Genomic DNA, 18,808 nt, shown 5'->3' with positions numbered 1-18,808 from the left:
GGTGGCAGGAAGACCACCTTGACGTTAGACAGCCTGACATCACCACTGTGTGCAGCACAATTATCACAAAGCAACAAAATCTGACGCTTTTGTGCCTGCATTCTATTGTCTAACTCCTTTAGCCACCGCTTCCAAATTTCCCCAGTCATCCATGAATTTGTGTTAACCAGTTGAGACAGAAGGTCTTGATGAGGTAGGTAAAAGGGATAGCACCAGGTCCTGATGGTAGGAAACGCATCGAGTTATTCTTCACTGCTCTTAGGAATGACAGATGCTTCTGTTTTACCTTTTTGATTCTTATTGCTCAAGAAAGCAGGGCAGACCTGTGTTCTCATGGGAGGGAGAATATTTTGACACTGTAGGACATATAAATAGCTGTCTAGTACTCTTCATATGCACGAGTCATGGTTATATTTGCTAGAAACAGCCAAACTCACTGGCTAGCCTGAAAACGTACATCACTTTGACACTGGGTGCTTTTTAAAAAAACAGCTCCTTGTGACTCTGAGCAAGTCACTTAACCCTCCATTGCCCCAGGTACAAATAAGTACCTGTATATGTAAGCCGCATTGAGCCTGCCATGAGTGGGAAAGCGCGGGTTACAAATGTAACTAAAATAAAAATCTAGTGGCAGAGAGATGTGCCAGAAGTTAACACTAAAAGTGGTCTCTCGCTCTTCCCTACTGATAGGCCATCTACGAGCGCCTCTTCTGCTGGATAGTGACACGCATCAACGATGTGATCGAGGTGAAGAACTGCGATGTTTCCGTGCACGGCAAGAACACGGTCATTGGGGTCTTAGACATATACGGCTTTGAGATCTTTGACAGCAACAGGTGAGGGTGACTTCATGCCCTGAAGTCTGCAGTGCTCCTGCTCGCTGGCTGACTTTGAAGCACTGCTCTCCTCGTTCTTCCCTTTTTAACATTATTTTGCATTCACAGCTTTGAGCAGTTCTGCATTAATTACTGCAATGAGAAACTTCAGCAGCTCTTCATCCAGCTAGTGCTGAAGCAGGAGCAAGAGGAATACCAACGGGAAGGGATCCCCTGGAAGCATGTGAGTCCTTGGCATTCTCTCTCCTTCACTCCCTTACCCTGTCCCTCTTCTGGACCTTTAATCTCCCTCTCTCCTTCCTTTTCTTTCCTGTCCGTTATTTTGATTCTCTGGTCCTCGAATAGTTTTCTTGTTTTCTCTTCTCTCTTTCTGTCTTTCTTTTTCTATGCTCTCATGTTCCTCTTACCACCCACATCTCGCACCTGTTTCTCTCCGCTTCTCATGCAGTTTTCTTATTTTCTCTCTTCTTTTCTTCCTGTTTTTTTCCAGTCATTCAGTTTTCTTGTTTTCTCTCACTTTCCTCTTCTGACTCCTGGCTTTACCACTCGCATACCTCCCCAGATCACTCTTGCTTTTCTCTCGCTTTCCTTAGATTGATTACTTTAACAATCAGATCATTGTGGATCTGGTGGAGCAGCAGCACAAGGGGATTATCGCCATCCTGGACGACGCCTGCATGAACGTGGGAAAGGTGACGGACGAGATGTTCCTGGAGGCTCTGAGCACCAAGCTAGGGAAGCATGCACACTATTCCAGCAGAAAGGTAACTCACTTGGGGGCTGATGCTCAGAACCTAATGCCAGCGTTAGAACTGATTAGCGCAGGACTAGCATCAGTGTTATCCGTGCTTTAGTGTGGGAAAAGACATGCATGCCAGAGATAGTTGCAAATTGTATTTAGGTGTGGTCAAACTGATGCTCAGAACAGCACACAAACAAACCCTGCTTTTACCGCTGGAAACCTACCACCAGCTTGGAGCTGGTGTTGGGGGGGGTTGAAGAGAGTATTTCTTTTGATTTCTTTTGGAAGTGCAAACCTGAAAGCTCTGGTACTGAGAGAGAAATGTGTGCGAGTCTGAGCAAAAGCACACATTGGTGCCTGTTTTTTTTGCACTTAAATTAAAGCCTTTCAAGTGAAAAAGAAATTGAATAGCTTATATTTAAAGGTGCAGAAGAATGGTGTTGATGTTTGCTGCACTTCATTGTTTGCCAAGCGCATGAGCACAAGAGCTGCATTTACCATGAAGCTCTTGTGCGCATGTGCCAGGTGCATTCTTCCCCCTTACTTTCAGTCTCACAGCGCTCTATAATTTGAATGCCTTTAGCTTTGAGCATTGGAGGGCTATTTTTCTGCGCTGTTCCTGCTGTATGAGGCGGGCGCTGTTCACTGTATTGCTGGAGCTTTGAGCATTGGAGCCTTCCTTGGGTGCGCTCAACAGTACTGGACAGCATGGAAAGGGCAGCTGGTCCATCCAGTCTGCCACACTGTTATATCCTGGTGTGACCACCGATAGGATATTGCTTCCTGTCGAAGTCAGGTTTTTGTATCTTTCTCATTGGTTATCATCCTGGGTGGATTAGTTTGCTGTCCTGACTTTTCCGGATAGTTATCCAGGAACCGGTAATGAATATCCACAGGACCCAGATAACTTCTGATTAGAGGGATCGGTAGATGGGGGCTGTATGTTATATCCAGGCTGAATTTTGTTTGTGTGCCAGCTTCTCTGAAGTAAGTGCTGGTTTTGTTTTTGCTTCTTTTTGCATCCTGATGTGGGCCATAATTTGGTTTTGTATTTCCTGGTGAGGGTAAAAATTGTATTTTCTTCTTTGTTTTGTTATTTGTTGTAATAAATGTTGTTAATAGCTAATAATAAAAAAAAAAATCAGCAGTATGTAGATGACTTCCTGTGACCACCCTACACTAACTACCACCCAGAAGCAAGTATCACTTCATTCATAAATCAATCAAAAATATGAGATATCTACAGTTTGACGATGTAGTGAAATTGTCTAAGGAGGAAAAGCCTCAAATAAACGTTAAGACACTCCGTTGTTAATACAATGATTAACTTAAGGGAAGCCAACACATTCATCACCGGCTGAAAAACCTCCTGCTCATACTTAAACTTACTCTTCCAAAAAAGCTGTTAGATTTAAGTTGAAAAAAGACTTATCTTTTAAGTCGCCCAGTATTCTGCTGAATCTCTCACCACTAACCACGGCCCAACTTTGGCCAAGGTTTCGACTCCTGCATCAGGGTCCGCGGTAAAAACTGGGATTTTCAGTGCTGAATAACCTTCCTTTCACCCTATACTAACGCCAGTACTCGGGTATAATTTTAAACACTATGATCACCATGTTTAAAAACAATTCCTTTATTGAGAACAAATGTACTTCCAAACCAAAGCTGATTCACAGAAAGATTGCAATCTCTGCAAAACCTTGAAATCACGTAACAATCCAACAGTTTGTCTTTTTTAAATCTTTTTTATTCTCCTCTTCTTTTTCTCCCCCTCCCCCACCCCCAATAAACCTAGCAATAGTTCCAGATTTGGTGAGCTGAGTTCTTATCCAAGTCTAAAACTAATATTGAAAAAGGTATATTCAAGAGCGAATCCTGTACAATCAGTCAAAAATCTAGAATCCAACTATGAGTATGACGTGGCATTGCTGTCCAAACTGGTTCCCAGATCAACAGTCGGCATTATAAAGCCGTGCTGACGGTGTAGTTTAAATATCAGCGGACAGAGACTTCATGTAATCATATACTGATTATACCCTGGAAATTAACTCCCCAACACAGGTGGATGTGACTCTTCTTAAAGGGTCATAGATTTGATATATTGCCATTTTGTGGTACAACCAAAGTAATTTACATGTATTATATGCAGGTACTTTCTCTGTCCCTAGTGGGTTCACAATCTTAGGTTTTTGTACCTGGGACAATGGAGGATTAGGAATTGGTTTGTAAATGAAAGGAAATCTCACAGGGTAACATTCACTTGAGTTGAGCATACAAATTATGAGTCGCTTGCTGGGTCCAAAACGTATTTAACACATTTATAAACCATCAATTCCGAACATATCACAACAGCTAAAATCTTTTTGATATAAAATTGTCTCCCTCAAGGAATTAGTGCAGCTGTTGTGAATGGCGAATAAAACTAGTGCATGTAGTGGGGTTTTAAAAAACACCTTTTTTTTCCCTTCCTTTGGTGATTTGGTTTTGGAAGGACAAATTATAAAGCATGGCTTCCTTGCATCTTACATGCTGCAATCCCCAGAAATGCTGCTCTTTATCTTGTGTCCAGTAGATGGTGCTACAGGATTACTGAAGAAGAAACAGGTTCTCATATGTCAGATTGTTTTCATAATGGTTAGGTGGTGGGGGCAGCGGAGGACGACCCCCCACCCAAAAAAAAATGCGAATGGATGATGCAATTTCTGACCAGCTTCAACAAAATGCAGAGGCTGTCTATCTGAAAAATGCGGAGGCAAAGGGCAGGAAGGAGAGCTGTCTCCCAGCCTCAGAGCCAGAATATCAGCCTTTCTTTGCTGCAAATATCTACACACTTTCTCTCCCTCCCCAACCAACAATGCTTGGAAGGTTTGAGACCTGCTGTGCCCTATTTACACAGTCCTAATGCCCACTTCTGTGCCTTGCTTCAAGTACTTTTTGTCTGGGAAGTGGGAGAAGGCTACAGAGAGGTCTGTTTTCCATGGCTATCAAGAAAGCTGTTGGTATTGTAAGCCTTGTTTTTGGGCACTAGCCATACAGGAGGAGGAGGCGGCCTGCTATTGATGGCTCTGCCTTCTCTGAGAGAAAGCAGAAATGTATCCTTTGGTACAAGTATATCATGAATGCAGCCTGTCCTTTGAAAAACTGGAATCATAACGGAGCTGTGATGAAGCTCGTGAAAGGTGAACAGACCGTCGCAGTCTAGGGAGTGACCTGGAACTGCTGAGCCTTTACAGTGTCGCCCTTCTCCCTGGACCGCAATACAGAGAACCTCCCCATCCCCTGCCCTTACCATCCTACCAAATATACACTCTTTAAATAACCCTGCAGCAATCCAGTATGTCTCGCTAGCTGTCTCTGCTGTATTCATGTCACGAGCCAGAGTCACAGCTTGCCTTCTCTTCGCAGGTCTGTGCCACAGACAAAATCCTGGAGTTTGACCGTGATTTCCGGATCAAGCACTACGCTGGAGATGTGGTGTAAGTTCTCCTTTCTCCCTTGAACTGAAAGGCGCTCAGGGTAGCTGGTGTGCAGTTCACATAGTCGCACTGACTGAGGGGCACAGGACTAGGCATGCTGCCGCCATCCCTGGCAGAGGTACTCAGTACCCCAAAGCAGGGAACCTTCTAAAAAGTATGAGCTGGATGTTCCATGGGAATGTTGTATTCTGAATTTCCCCTGTGCAGAGGATTTTCTTATTGCAGTCTCTGCAGATGTTTACTTACGTTAAGATTATTTCTGTTTCAAGAATATTCTTTAAAATACTGTAAAATTGAGACACTTAAATATGTCTCTGTTTTACACTATTTTAAAGAATTTTCTTGAAAAAGAAATTATCTTAAAGTAAGTAAACATCTGCAAAAAATACATATATACAAAGAGACCTGGTGGAAGGAGGATAATCAGTGGGACACTGTCATACCAGGGTACAAATTATATCGTAGTGATAGGGTGGATTGAATTGGTGGAGGGGGTAGTATTGTATATTAGCGAGAGCCTTGAATCAAATAGATTGAAAATTCTGCAGGAAACAAAACACTTCTTGGATTCACTGTGGATTGAAATTCCATGTGTAAAGGGGAAAAGGATAGTGATAGGAGTGTACTACCGTCCGCCTGACCAGGATGAACAGACGGATGCAGAAATGTTAAAGGAAATTAGGGACGCAAACAAACTGGGCAACACAATAATAATGGGTGATTTCAATTACCCTGATATTGACTGGGTAAATGTAATATCGGGACATGCTAGGGAGGTAAAATTCCTTGATGAAATCAAGGACAGCTTTATGGAGCAGCTGGTACAGGAGCCGACGAGAGAGAGAAAAATTCTAGACCTAGTCCGTAGTGGAGCGCATGATCTGGTGCGGGAGGTAATGGTGCTGGGGCCGCTTGATAACAGTGATCATAATATGATCGGATTTGATATTAGCTTTGAAGTAAGTATACATAGGAAATCAAATACGTTAGTGTTTAACTTTATAAAAGGAGACTATGATAAAATGAGAAGAATGGTGAATAAAAACTTAGAGGAGCGACTGCAAGGGTCAAAAATTTGCATCAAAAACACCATCCTGGAAGCCCTGGCCAAATATATTCCGCGTATTAAAAAAGGAGGACGGAAGACCAAATGACAGCCGGCGTGGTTAAAAAGTGAGCTGAAGGAAGCTATTAGAGCTAAAAGAAAATCCTTCAGAAAATGGAAGAAGGAACCGACTGAAAATAATAAGAAACAGCATAAGGAATGTCAAGTCAAATGCAAAGCGTTGATCAGGAAGGCTAAGAGGGACTTTGAAAAAAAGATTGTGTGGGAGGCAAAAAACACATGGTAAAATTTTTTTTAGGTATATTAAAAGCAGGAAGCCGGCAAAAGAATCGATTGGACCGCTAGATGACCAGGAGTAAAAGGAGCGATTAGGGAAGGCAAAGCCGTAGCGGAGAGATTAAATGAATTCTTTGCTTCGGTCTTCACCGAGCAAGATTTGGGTGCCGGAAATGTTATTCGAAGCTGACAAGTCAGAGAAACTTAATGAATTCTATGTAAATCTGGAGGATGTAATGGGGCAGTTCTACAAACTGAAGAGTAGCAAATCTCCTGGACCGGATGGTATTCATCCCAGAGTACTGACAGAACCTAAAAACCAGCTTGCGGAGCTATTCTTAGAAATATGTAATTTATCCTTAAAATCAAGCGTGGTACCGGAAGATTGGAGGGTGGCCAATGTAACGCCGATTTTTTAAAAAAGACTCCAAAGGAGATCTGGGAAATTATAGACCGGTGAGTCTGACGTCGGTGCCAGGCAAAATGGTAGAGACTATTATTAAGAACAAAATTACAGAGCATATTAAAAAGCATGGATTAATGAGACAAAGTCAACATGGATTTAGTGAAGGGAAATCTTGCCTCATCAATCTACTACATTTCTTTGAAGAGGTGAACAAACATGTGGATAAAGGGGAGCCGGTTGATATTGTGTATCTGGATTTTCAGAAGGCGTGTGACAAAGTACCTCATGAAAGACTCCAGAGGAAATTGGAGAGTCATGGGATAGGAGGTAGTGTTCTATTGTGGATTAAAAACTGTTTAAAAGATAGAAAACAGAGAGTGGGGTTAAATGGTCAGTATTCTCAATGGAGAAAGGGTAGTTAGTGGGGTTCCCCAGGGGTCTGTGCTGGGACCGCTGCTTTTTAACATATTTATAAATGACCTAGAGATGGGAGTAACTAGTGAGGTGATTAAATTTGCTGATGACACAAAGTTATTCAAAGTCGTTAAATCGCGGGAGGATTGTGAAAAATTATAAGGAGGACCTTAAGAGACTGGGAGACTGGGCGTCTAAATGGCAGATGACGTTTAATATGAGCAAGTGCAAAGTCATGCATGTGGGAAAGAGGAACCCGAATTATAGCTACGTCGTGCAAGGTTCCACGTTAGGAATCACGGACCACGAAAGGGATCTAGGTGTCGTCGTTGATGATACGTTGAAACCTTCTGCTCAGTGTGCTGCTGCGGCTAAGAAAGCAAATAGAATGTTAGGTATTATTAGGAAAGGAATGGAAAACAAAAATGAGGATGTTATTATGCCTTTGTATTGCTCCATGGTGCAACCGCACCTCGAATATTGTGTTCAATTCTGGTCGCCGCATCTCAAAAAAGATATAGTGGAATTAGAAAAGGTGCAGAGAAGGGTGACGAAAATGATGAAGGAGATGGGACGACTTTCCTATGAGGAAAGGCTAAAGCGGCTAGGGCTCTTCAGCTTGGAGAAAAGGCGGCTGAGGGGAGATATGATAGAGGTGTATAAAATGAGTGGAGTTGAACGGGTAGATGTGAAGCGTCTGTTTACGCTTTCCAAAAATACTAGGACCAGGGGGCATGCGATTCAGCTACAATGTAGTAAATTTAAAACAAATCGGAGAAAATGTTTCTTCACTCAACGTGTAATTAAACTCTGGAATTTGTTGCCAGAGAATGTGGTAAAGGCAGTTAGCTTAGCGGAGTTTAAAAAAGGTTTGGACGGCTTCCTAAAGGAAAAGTCCATAGACCATTATTAAATGGACCAGGAGAAAATTCACTATTTCTGAGATAAGCAGGTATTTGTGACCTGGATTGACCACTGTTGGAAACAGGATGCTGGGCTTGATGGACCTTTGGTCTTTCCCATTATGGCAATACTTATGTACTTGTGACACTGCAATAAGAAAATCCTCTACACAGGGGAAATTCAGAACACAACATTCCCACAGAACATCCAGCTCATACTTTTAAAGATTATAAACCAGTTCGGTGCTGTCTTGACACCAATGCTTCTTTCCTAACCCCCCCCCCCCCAACATGAATTGTAGCCATGGAGTTAGAGCACAGGGTGGGTTGGGGTCTCCTAAATGAGAGAGCCAGTTTAGAAAATCCATGTTGCTTTGGGTCAGAGGAAAAACAAAAGTACCCCTGAGGTTTCATCACACAATTACAAGGATTCCTGGAGTGCTACGATTGCTGCAAATACTTCCTTCTAGTGTCCTCTGGAGAGCTGCCGCCACTCCCACCTCTCCTTCACAATCTTGTCTTCACTGAACTGTACAATCCTTTCCTCCTACACCTTTTTTCACCAATATGTCCAACAATTACACTGTGCACCTTATGCCATTCCTTTCTGGCTGTATCAAAGCCCAACACAATTGTGTTTCGCTCTAAGCGTCTTCAGGGGTGATGACTTTAAAAATACCAAATACAACTCAACTTTCTCAGCTTAGTCAGGTTGGAACTCGAACCGACTTGCCTCATCATGACGCTTGAACCCTTCTAAGACACCACGCAAACACAATTGCCCCTGCAGCAATCGTAGCACTCTAGAGGTCGTAAGTGGTGCAAAACGACCGAACAAGTGGGCTTACAACTGACTCTCCCATCGTTATTATATGGGATACACGTTGAAGATACATGTTGCATGAACTCCTCAGTCTTAAAAACAGCATTATTCTTCTGCTTTTGTTTTAAGAATGTTTGTTCAGACAATTTCACTGAGGTGTGGGGTGGGAGGTATGAGTGGAGGTGAGAGGATAGGATAGTGTAAGATTAATAAATTGTTTATTGAAGGAGTGGCCTAGTGGTTAGGGTGGTGGACTTTGGTCCTGGGGAACTGAGGAACTGAGTTTGATTCCCACTTCAGGCTCAGGCAGCTCCTTGTGACTTTGGGCAAGTCACTTAACCCTCCTTTGCCCCATGTAAGCTGCATTGAGCCAGCCATGAGTGGGAAAGCACAGGGTACAAATGTAACAAAAATAAAATAGATACTATTGGAGATTCTACATGGAATGTTGCTATTCCACTAGCAACAGTCCATTGGACAGCCCTGACTTACAGAAAAGTGTCGGTTGTCTGCAGATCATGGAACACTTACAAGCACTCACTTAAGCCTGCCTGTGACCTGCACCTGTTACACACATCTTTGGGCTCAGGCGGTACTCTAATGGCATTTGTGCACACAGGTGTCATTATATAATTGGCACTAAGCTTGCCCGAGCATGGCGCCTGACATGTGGTGCCCACTTACAGATTTTTCCCCTTTGAGTTCTCTTCCTTCCTCGGGGCTTATCCGTCCTCATCTGAGGAGGGTGTTGGGCTTCAGGGAACGTTGGAGACTGACTGAGTCAAGGTCAGTGGCATAGCTACGGGGGGGTCCACGGAGGCCTGGGCCCCCCCAAATTGGCTCTGGGGGCCCCTGATTTGGCTGGCAGGTGTCCCCAACCCCCGCCAGCTGAAGTGTTTGTTCCGTTCTGGTCTCTCCATATTGCCTACCCTGCTCTTCTCAGTCGCGCCATGCACGCTCATTTTAGTGGAACACAGTTTCATTAAAATGAGCGCGCACGGAACGACTGAGAACAGAGCAGGGTAGGCAATGTGAGACCAGCACTGGACAAACGCTTCATCTGGCGGGGGTTGGGAACCCCCACCAGCCAAGGTACCATGTTGCGGTGGTGTGGGGGGGGGGGCGGCAGTGGGGAGGCAAGCCAAAATGTGCCCCTCCCCCACTTTGGGCTCTGGCCTCCCCTCCCTATCGAGGTCTGGCTACGCCCCTGGTCGAGGTATTTGTAACCTGCACAGATCATGAGCCAGTTCGGCCTCTATTGTCAACTACTACTACTGCTTATGTCTATAGCACTACAACACGTACAGAGCACTGTACACAAACATGTAAAAGATGGTCCCTAGTCAACAGAGCTTACAATCAATATAACAGGATTTACTGTTGGGCAGATGTTTCACCCTAGAGGTGACTGTGCTCATAAATGACAGAGGCATGCTAGAATCCGATTCTGATGAAAGCTGCAATTTATAAACCCAGATCGTTTTTTTTTAATATTCATGGCTGTTGTTTGCAGTCTGCCTGGTGCTGTGGGATGCAGGAACATTGATTCCCCCCCCCCCTCCCCTTTCTCTTTGCTGTAGTTACTCCGTTATTGGCTTTATCGACAAGAACAAGGACACCTTATTCCAAGATTTCAAGCGCCTGCTTTATAACAGGTAAGTGGAGAAGTTTTGACCCCCATCCTCTGCTCGCCTTCATTGATGAATATTGGAATAAGAGGAAAAAATGGCCAGGGCTAGGAGAGCTGTGAACCACAAGCTGTGAAGACACTTTTGTGGCCATGAGAATGCAGTGTGTCTGCTTGCTTTCCTGATGCTTGCTTTCCAGTGGGGTTTATATTCACCAAGAATGTAAACTGCACTGAACCCTGGAAAGGGGATATTAGTGGTATAAAAGAACTGATTTGATTTGATGCTGTCTGAGTTTAAGATATCATGAGCGTTGGTAATTGAAATTCTCCTGAGATAGAGGAAATCTGCTCAATTTCTGCTGTGTCAGGTTGCCAGACTTTTTCTGTGCGCCAGCTTACGAGGTCGGCATTTAAGGAAGAGATTTGTGACCGCACAAATTTACTCAGCACTGCCTGGTTGGCTAGTGCTACAATTAAAAACAAACAAACAAAAATGGCCAGATTAGTCAAAAGAGTTTAAATGGCCAGGAGATTCTTTTCTGTTTGCACAAAAATTAAATTAAAAAAAAAAAAGGCCCAATATGGACAACAGTGAAGTGCTGCTGAAAATGCCCAGTTAAATCGCCTGTTCAGGGCTAACACTTCACTGAATAGTACTTAACAGTGGCGTAGCCACAGGTAGGCCTGGGTGGGCCAGGGCCCACCCGCGTAGGGCTCAGGCCCACCCAACAGCAGCACACTTTAGCGGTAGCTGATGGGGATCCCAAGCTCCACCAGCTGAAGACTTCTCCCTGATGGTAATGAAAATGCTACTCTCCATGATACTGGCACCTGCACATGCTCAGTTTTCAGCGCATACCTGCTGCAGACTGCCAAGGTGGAAAGAAGCGTTTTCCAGCCATCTGAGAGATTTTTTTTTGTTGGGGTTGGGGGAGGACAACACTTGGTGCCCACCCACTTCTTGCCTAGGCCCACCCCAAAATCTGTTGCCTGTCTACGCCCCTGGTGCCCAAGCCGAAACCAGCTATTTTGGGGGGCATTCTGAGGGGTGGAGTCAGCACTTAGCCGGTTAAGGGGCCCTTTTACTAAGGTGAGCTGAAAAATGGGCATGAGCTGGTGTAGACGCGTGTATTGGACACGCACAGGTCCCTTTTTCAGCACGCCTGGAAAAAAGGCCCCCCTTTTTTTTGCCGGAAATGGATGTGCGGCAAAATTAAAATCAGCGCGCGTCCATTTTGGGCCTGAGACCTTACTGCCACCCATTGACTTAGTGGTAAGGTCTCACACGCTGACTGGGCGGTAATCATCACTGCTGATTACAGCCCAGTTAGCGCCATGCGGTAGAAAATAGAAGTTATTTTCTGCCTTGCGTTTTGGACACGTGTAGAAATTAGAATTAATGTCTTGGGCATTTGGTAAACCGGGCGGTAGTTCTAATTTGACGCTCGTCGTACATACCTAGGCATCAACTCGTCTTAGTAAGAGGGCCCCCAAGTGGGCATTTAACCGGCTATGTTCTAGCCGGCTCCCTATACCCAGAAATTTAGTGCCAGAGTCCAGTTGTGGCCTAGCACTGAATTTCTGGCTTTTAACGCTGGTGGTGGTCGTCAAAGCACTGATGGACCCCAGCTGAATATTGGACCCGAAATATATAGCTAGATAATATATATATTACAGTACCATTAATTACTGTATTGTGCCCTGATTATCTCAGGAATAATGCTGCAGTAATCTCCCATGGCTACCAAACTGTCTTCCTGTTAAAGGTCTTTAGGTCAGTGCCAGTGGTTGACCACCAAGAACAGAGTCAGTTTCCTCCTCTGGTACTAACCATTGCTAAAAACCCAGAGCAGTGACACTTAACTTAAATCCCAGAAATATTCTCTGCACCCCAGTCACAGGCCAGTTTTATTATTATTTATTTATATCCCACATTGTCCTGAAAAGAAGTTCGAGTTCAATGTGACTTACAGTTTAGATTAAAAATACACAGTTTGAATTTCTGCAATAGTGAAGTGGTATGATGAAGTGGCTGAGAGTAACAGATTAGCAAATAAACTAAAAATAGTATACATATTGATAGATTCACAATACAGAAAAGATTATTGTTATATTAACTAATGTCATGAATTCTGGAGTGAATTGGTGAAGAAATGAGTTTTGATGGAAACCCTGATTTCTGTCCCCCTTGACTTTCAGCTCCAATCCTGTACTGAAGGGGATGTGGCCGGAAGGGAAGCTGAGTATCACTGAGGTGACCAAGCGGCCTTTGACAGCTGCCACCCTGTTCAAAAATTCCATGATCGCCTTGGTAGACAACCTGGCTTCTAAGGTAAGCCACACTCCAGTTTTGTGTAAATTTTATTTTATTAGAATATTTCTAATATAAATATCAAAAACAACTCAAGAAAATTGGATTTCCAAGTACATAAACAATAACCAAGCCGTAGTATTTGGAAGAGGGGGAAGAACAAACAAACAAAAAAAGAAAAAAAGAAAAAGATGAAAAAATCCCAAATGACCTATAGCCAACGTAAATTGAGAGGGAGAAAAACAGGACCTTCATTCAGATCCTTAAGAAACTCATCAGGTTGAGAGTGTCTGTAAACCTGTCCCGATCCTTAACTATGCATTTGCAAGGAACATAAGAGTAGCCATACTGGGTCAGACCAATGGTTCATCTAGCCCAGTATCCTGTTTTCCAAACAGTGGCCAATCCAGGTCACAAGTACCTGGCAGAAACCCAATTCATGGCAACACTCCATACTACAAATCCCAGGGCAAGCAGTTGCTTCCCATGACTGTCTCAGTAGCAGACTGTGGACTTTTCCTCCGGGAATTTGTCCAAACCTTTTTAAACCCAGATACACTAACTCCTGTTACCACATCCTCCGGCAAAGAGTTCTAGAACTTAACTATTCATTGCGCATAAAAATATTTCCTCCTATTTGTTTTAAAAGTATTTCCATGTAACTTCATTGAGTGTCCCCCAGTCTTTGTACTTTTGGAATGAGTGAAAAATCAATTTACTTCTACTCGCTCTACACCACTCAGGATTTTGTAGACCTCAATCATATCTCCCCTCATCTGTTTCTTTTCCAAGTTGAAGATCCCTAACCTCTTTAGCCGTTCCTCATATGAGAGGAGTTCAATCCCCTTTGTCATTTTGGTCGCTTTTCTTTGCTAAAGAGGTTAGTCCTCGTCTGCTTGGAAGAGATGGCTGAGGAGAGATATGATTGAGGTAATAAATTCCTGAGTGGTGTAGAATTGGTAATAGTGAATTGATTTTTCACTTTTTCAAAAAGTACAAAGACCAGGGGACACTGAATGAAGTTACATGGACATACTTGTAAAACAAATAGAAGGAAATATTTGTTCACTCAACGAATAGTTAAGCTGTGGAACTCATTGCCAGAGGATGTGGTAACAGCGGTTAGTGTATCTGGGTTTAAAAAAAGGTTTGGACATGTTCCTGGAGGAAAAGTCCATAGTCTGTAATTCCGATTGGCATGGGGGAAGCCACTGCTTGCGCTGGGATTGGTAGCATGGAAAGTTTCTACTTTTTAGGTTTATGCCAGGTACTTTTTACCTGGGCTAGATTGTCCCTTGATCTGACTCAGGATAGTTATTCCTATGTTCTTTTTTTTTTTTTTTTTTTAGTTCAATACATTTTATTCAAATTTTCAAATGAATGCAGATACATCTAGCAAACATAGCCACAACAACGTATTAATATAATGAAAGTTACAGCTTATGAAGGTACTTAAATAAAAAAAGTAGCACATATGAATTTATCTTCTTGGGCAGACTGGATGGACCGTGCAGGTCTTTTTCTGCCGTAATCTACTATGTTAATATCTGAGAATCAAATACCCATATATATCAAATACATAATGAGCTTAACGCTGATAAGAGTAAGCAGTTCAGGTATGTTTGTTTTATAAAATGGAGTTAGAATTAACAATTAGAGACCATACCTTTAAATATGAGGAGAAAGAATCATTTTTTTCAGCTGTTATACATTCATATTTTGCTACTAAACATACATAATTCCACCACATGTTATAATACATTTTAGATAAATCTTTCCAACAATGGCATATCATTTTAATTGCAATGAATATTAATGCATGTAAAAGTTTAGCCGCATTAGGGTGAAGAGGTGTGTCTAGACCAACATCACCTGTTATGATTTTATAAGATAGTGGTTCAGAGATATTTAATATATGAGAAATAGTTTTCCAAATCGATGACCAAAATATAGATAACAAAGGGCAGTAAAATAATAAGTGATCAAGAGTACCTATTTCAGAACTACATGGCCAGCATTTATCTAGACATTTTGATATCCGAGAAAGTTTGCTCTGTGTAATATGAAGAAGTAAAAGAAGACCAAATTACTCTCCGATTATGTGGTGTGGGGATGAATTTAGTCTCTCTCTCCCAGATGCCTTCTAAACTATGAGAAGCTTTAAATTTCCATTGTTGTAATAGTTTATACCAATTTGAAGCAATGCTTTTACTTCTTGAAATTTGGTTCTTCTTTCTTCAACGATTTAATGGTTAAATTAGATGCAATACAATGCTTTAGTTCTAACTATTGGTAATGTGAGTAAGAGGCTAAAGAGAATTTGCTTTGTATTGATTCAAAAGGAATCCAGTTGTAGTCATCTACTAGTTCGTTGATATGCCAAATTCCAGCCTTGATCCAAGCTGGCCAAAATATACTTTTATTATTAATCTGAAGTAATGGATTGTTCCATATATGCATGAACAAGGAGAACTTGTATGGTGATTGAACATAAGAGTCAAGTATTCTAAAAGTGGTTTGAGAGGTAGTAATAATGTCATTGTATAGGTGAGGAGGTATCTGTAACCATGGTAGAACTTGTGTGGGTAGTATGTTCCAGAATTCTGCTTCAAATTGTAACCATGGTGGAGCCTTATTGTTATCGTTTGTTGTAATAGATATGCCAAATGATATTCGTAAAAGCTAGGGAAATTGACATCACCCTGATCCTTCATGCCCTTCAATCTTTTTAAGGCAATACGAAGAGGTTTGTTAGCCGATAGAAATGTAGTTAGTAATTTTCCAATGTTCTTATATGTACCAGGTTTTAAGAGAACTGGTAGCATGCTTAGAATATAATTAATCTTGGCAGTTAGCATCATTTTTATCGTGTTGATTCTACCCCACCAAGCTAGTCTTAGCGGTGACTACTTTGAAGTTAGCTCAGATGTGTATTTTAATATTTGATTCAAATTTAATTTTATTGTAGTTTCTAATGAAGGGCCAGATAATATACCAAGGTATTTTAAACCTGTTGGTGACCATTTGAAAAGGCATTGAGACTTGTCCCAATTAAGGCTTGAGGCACTGAGGGGCATCATTTCAGTTTTAGTTGAATTAAATTTGTATCCGGAAAATTTGGAGTATTTTTCAATAGTATCCATAATATGAGATATAGAGGAAGGGGTGGTGTAAAGAAGTACATAATCCGCATAGGCAGATACTTTTGCAGGTATGGGACCCATGTTAACACATGTAATACCTTTGGACACTCGTATGGCAATTAATAGGGGTTCCAGAGTGATATTAAAGAGTAATGGAGAAATTGGGCAACCTTGCCCCGTGCCTCTCATTGGGAAGAAAGTATCAGAGTGAATACCATTTAGATATAATCTGGTAGTTGGGGCAGAATACAAGATTTTGATTAATTGAATGACTTCGTGAGAAAAATCAAACCATCGAAGTGAATTAAACGTAAATGACCATTCAACTCTGTCAAACACCTTTTTCTGCATCTAATCCTATGGCTATATAGGGGTCTTTTATGTTTTGTGTTTGTAATAGAAGATTGGTGAAGAGTCTAGTGTTATCAGAAGAGTACCTTCCATGCATGAAACCAGTTTGGGTGGGGTCAATAATTTGGGGTAAAACTAGTTGTAATCTTATCAACTATAATTTTAGCAAAGATTTTCGCATCCTGATTTCTTAATGATAGAGGTCTATAATTCTGGACTAGAGAAGGGTCCTTTCCTGGTTGTAAAAGGACAATTCTAGTGGCCTCTGTAAAAGAGCCACAAATATCCCCGGAACTAATGATATAATTGTAAAAGGAGCTCATTATAGGAGTAAGCTAGATAAAATTCAAGAGTCCTGGAGTCTTTTTTTTTTTTTTTTTTTGCCATATTTTTTAAAGTGGAAAGAATAACTTCTTCTGTTATTGGAACAACTATGTGTTAACTCATTTAGAAAAGACATAGCATCACAATTAGGATCAGCATCAGTAGTGTAGAGAGAGGAATAACATTTTTGAAATCTGTTGGCTATATATGATTTATTGGTCAGTATAGTATATTCTTGTCATCTTTTATGGTGGAAATATCATTTTTCCCTCTTTGGTTTTTAAATAATTAGATTAAATAAAAGATGATCAGCTTTATTGTTGTCGGAGTAATAATCTGCAGACTTTATGAAAATCTCTTTGCTGGCATTTTGGGCCAGCATAGAAATTGTATTTAAATCTTGCAAAGTTAAGTTTGCCTAGTACAGCCATATGGGAGGGGCTATTTTATGTGACTTTTCTAATTGGTTGATATTTTGTTCAATTTATTTTATTTATTGCATTTGTATCCCACATTTTCCCATCTATTTGCAGGCTCAATGTGGCTTATATAGTTTTGTTAACATTGTCATTACAGGATAACAGATACATTTAGTATTTCTTGAAGTTCTTTAGCAGCAATATTTTTCTGATCAGCGGAATAGCTTATAATTATTCCTCTTACATATGCTTTAAAAGCGTCCCATCTGCTGATCCAATCAGTATCTGATTTGAAAAAAATTTAGTGATTGCGTGAGAAACATGTTCGACAAACTTAGGGTTATTCAACAAACCAGTTATTTTCAGTCAGCTTTTGAGCTATATCTAGTAATTGCAACACGAAGTGAGCATGATCATATATTCTGACTGAGCCCATATCAGAAGTCATGATTTTAGGAATGAGGCAAGATGATATTAGGAAATAATCTAACCTGGAATAGGAATTATGGGGTGTTGAGTAAAAGGAATAGTCGCGTTCCTTGTTGTGAGTTAATCGCCAAATGTCACATCATTTTAGTTGCTCCGTGGTGTCTATTAAAGTAGTTCTTGCTTTAGTGTCTTTGAAAGAGAAGACAGATTTCCTGTCTAGTAGTGGATCCAGTATTAAATTAAAGTCTCCTCCTGTTATGATAGGTTTGCCCCCTTCTGCAGATATAATATCCGCGATGTTGTAGAAGACATCAGGACAGTCAGAATTTGGGGCATAAATATTAATCAACATCAGAGGATTATTATCTGTGTTCATTGTTACTTTCACCCATTGGTATCACTATCCTGTGATAATATTTTAATATCTGACCTCTTCCATATTACAGTGATAAAACCATTTTTTTTTTACCATTATTTGGAGAAACAAAGGGGGAGAGAGACCAATTGGTCATTATTTTAAGTGAATCAGCCTGAGATAAATAGGTCTCTGGGAAGAATAAAAAGTCTGGGTTATGTCTAGACAGGTGATTTAGTATCTTTTTCCTTTTTATTGGGTTGTTAAAGCCCTTAACATTAAGGGCCAATACTGTATTGGTCATTTGTAACCTATAATCATAAGATGTTCAAGATTAGAGATATGTTGTAGTATTTGAGATGAAATCAGTGTCATTTTGCTGATAACATTTACCATGCAAGAGCATGAATAAGCCACAAAACATTGTACTGAAAAAAAGTACAAACTGTTTCAACCATGGGATGAGGAGAGCCAGACACAGCATCATCCGTCTTCCGACTCCCATAAAGACTAACAATAGAGTTATAATTGAGAGTGAACTATCAACCATATAACGAAGCTTGTGTACAGATGATTAAACATTATTAGTAATTTATAAATGAAGAGCATTAATGTTAATGAGATTACTTCTGAATTGTACAAATGAACTTAAGGAGAAAGTATGTGAATGTTGTATTGTAAACATATCACAAGCAGTCATGCGTTGAGTCGTGGATAAAGAATCGGCAATTTTCTGCCATCAAGCAGCAAAGTGTAAAGAGAAAACATGTAGACAAAATTATTATGGATGGATGATCGATCAATATCGATGCGATGAGGAGTAGTCTCATCTAAATAATTTGCGAGGGCTACAGGAGTGTGAAAATCTTTTGTAGTGTCGTTGTATGTTACCTGCATCCGTGCTG

The 18,808-nt window shown here is 41.2% G+C and overlaps 1 protein-coding gene across 1 annotated transcript in view; it reads left to right on the top strand.

Annotated features, from left to right (window-relative positions):
- MYO1D (myosin ID) overlaps positions 1-18,808 on the top strand; it is a 253,291-nt gene that overhangs the window by 130,568 nt on the left and 103,915 nt on the right. The window contains exons 9-14 of the mRNA XM_030220531.1: positions 691-836; positions 945-1,059; positions 1,430-1,600; positions 4,984-5,054; positions 10,522-10,596; positions 12,771-12,903. Coding sequence (XP_030076391.1) covers positions 691-836; positions 945-1,059; positions 1,430-1,600; positions 4,984-5,054; positions 10,522-10,596; positions 12,771-12,903 — 711 coding nt within the window. The remainder of the gene's footprint in view (positions 1-690; positions 837-944; positions 1,060-1,429; positions 1,601-4,983; positions 5,055-10,521; positions 10,597-12,770; positions 12,904-18,808) is intronic.

The sequence above is a fragment of the Microcaecilia unicolor genome, chromosome 12 (assembly GCF_901765095.1).
Source record: "Microcaecilia unicolor chromosome 12, aMicUni1.1, whole genome shotgun sequence".
NCBI classification, from domain to species: Eukaryota; Metazoa; Chordata; class Amphibia; order Gymnophiona; family Siphonopidae; genus Microcaecilia; species Microcaecilia unicolor.
The sequence above is the reverse complement of the archived record's forward strand: the minus strand, read 5'-3'. Positions and strand labels throughout refer to the sequence as shown.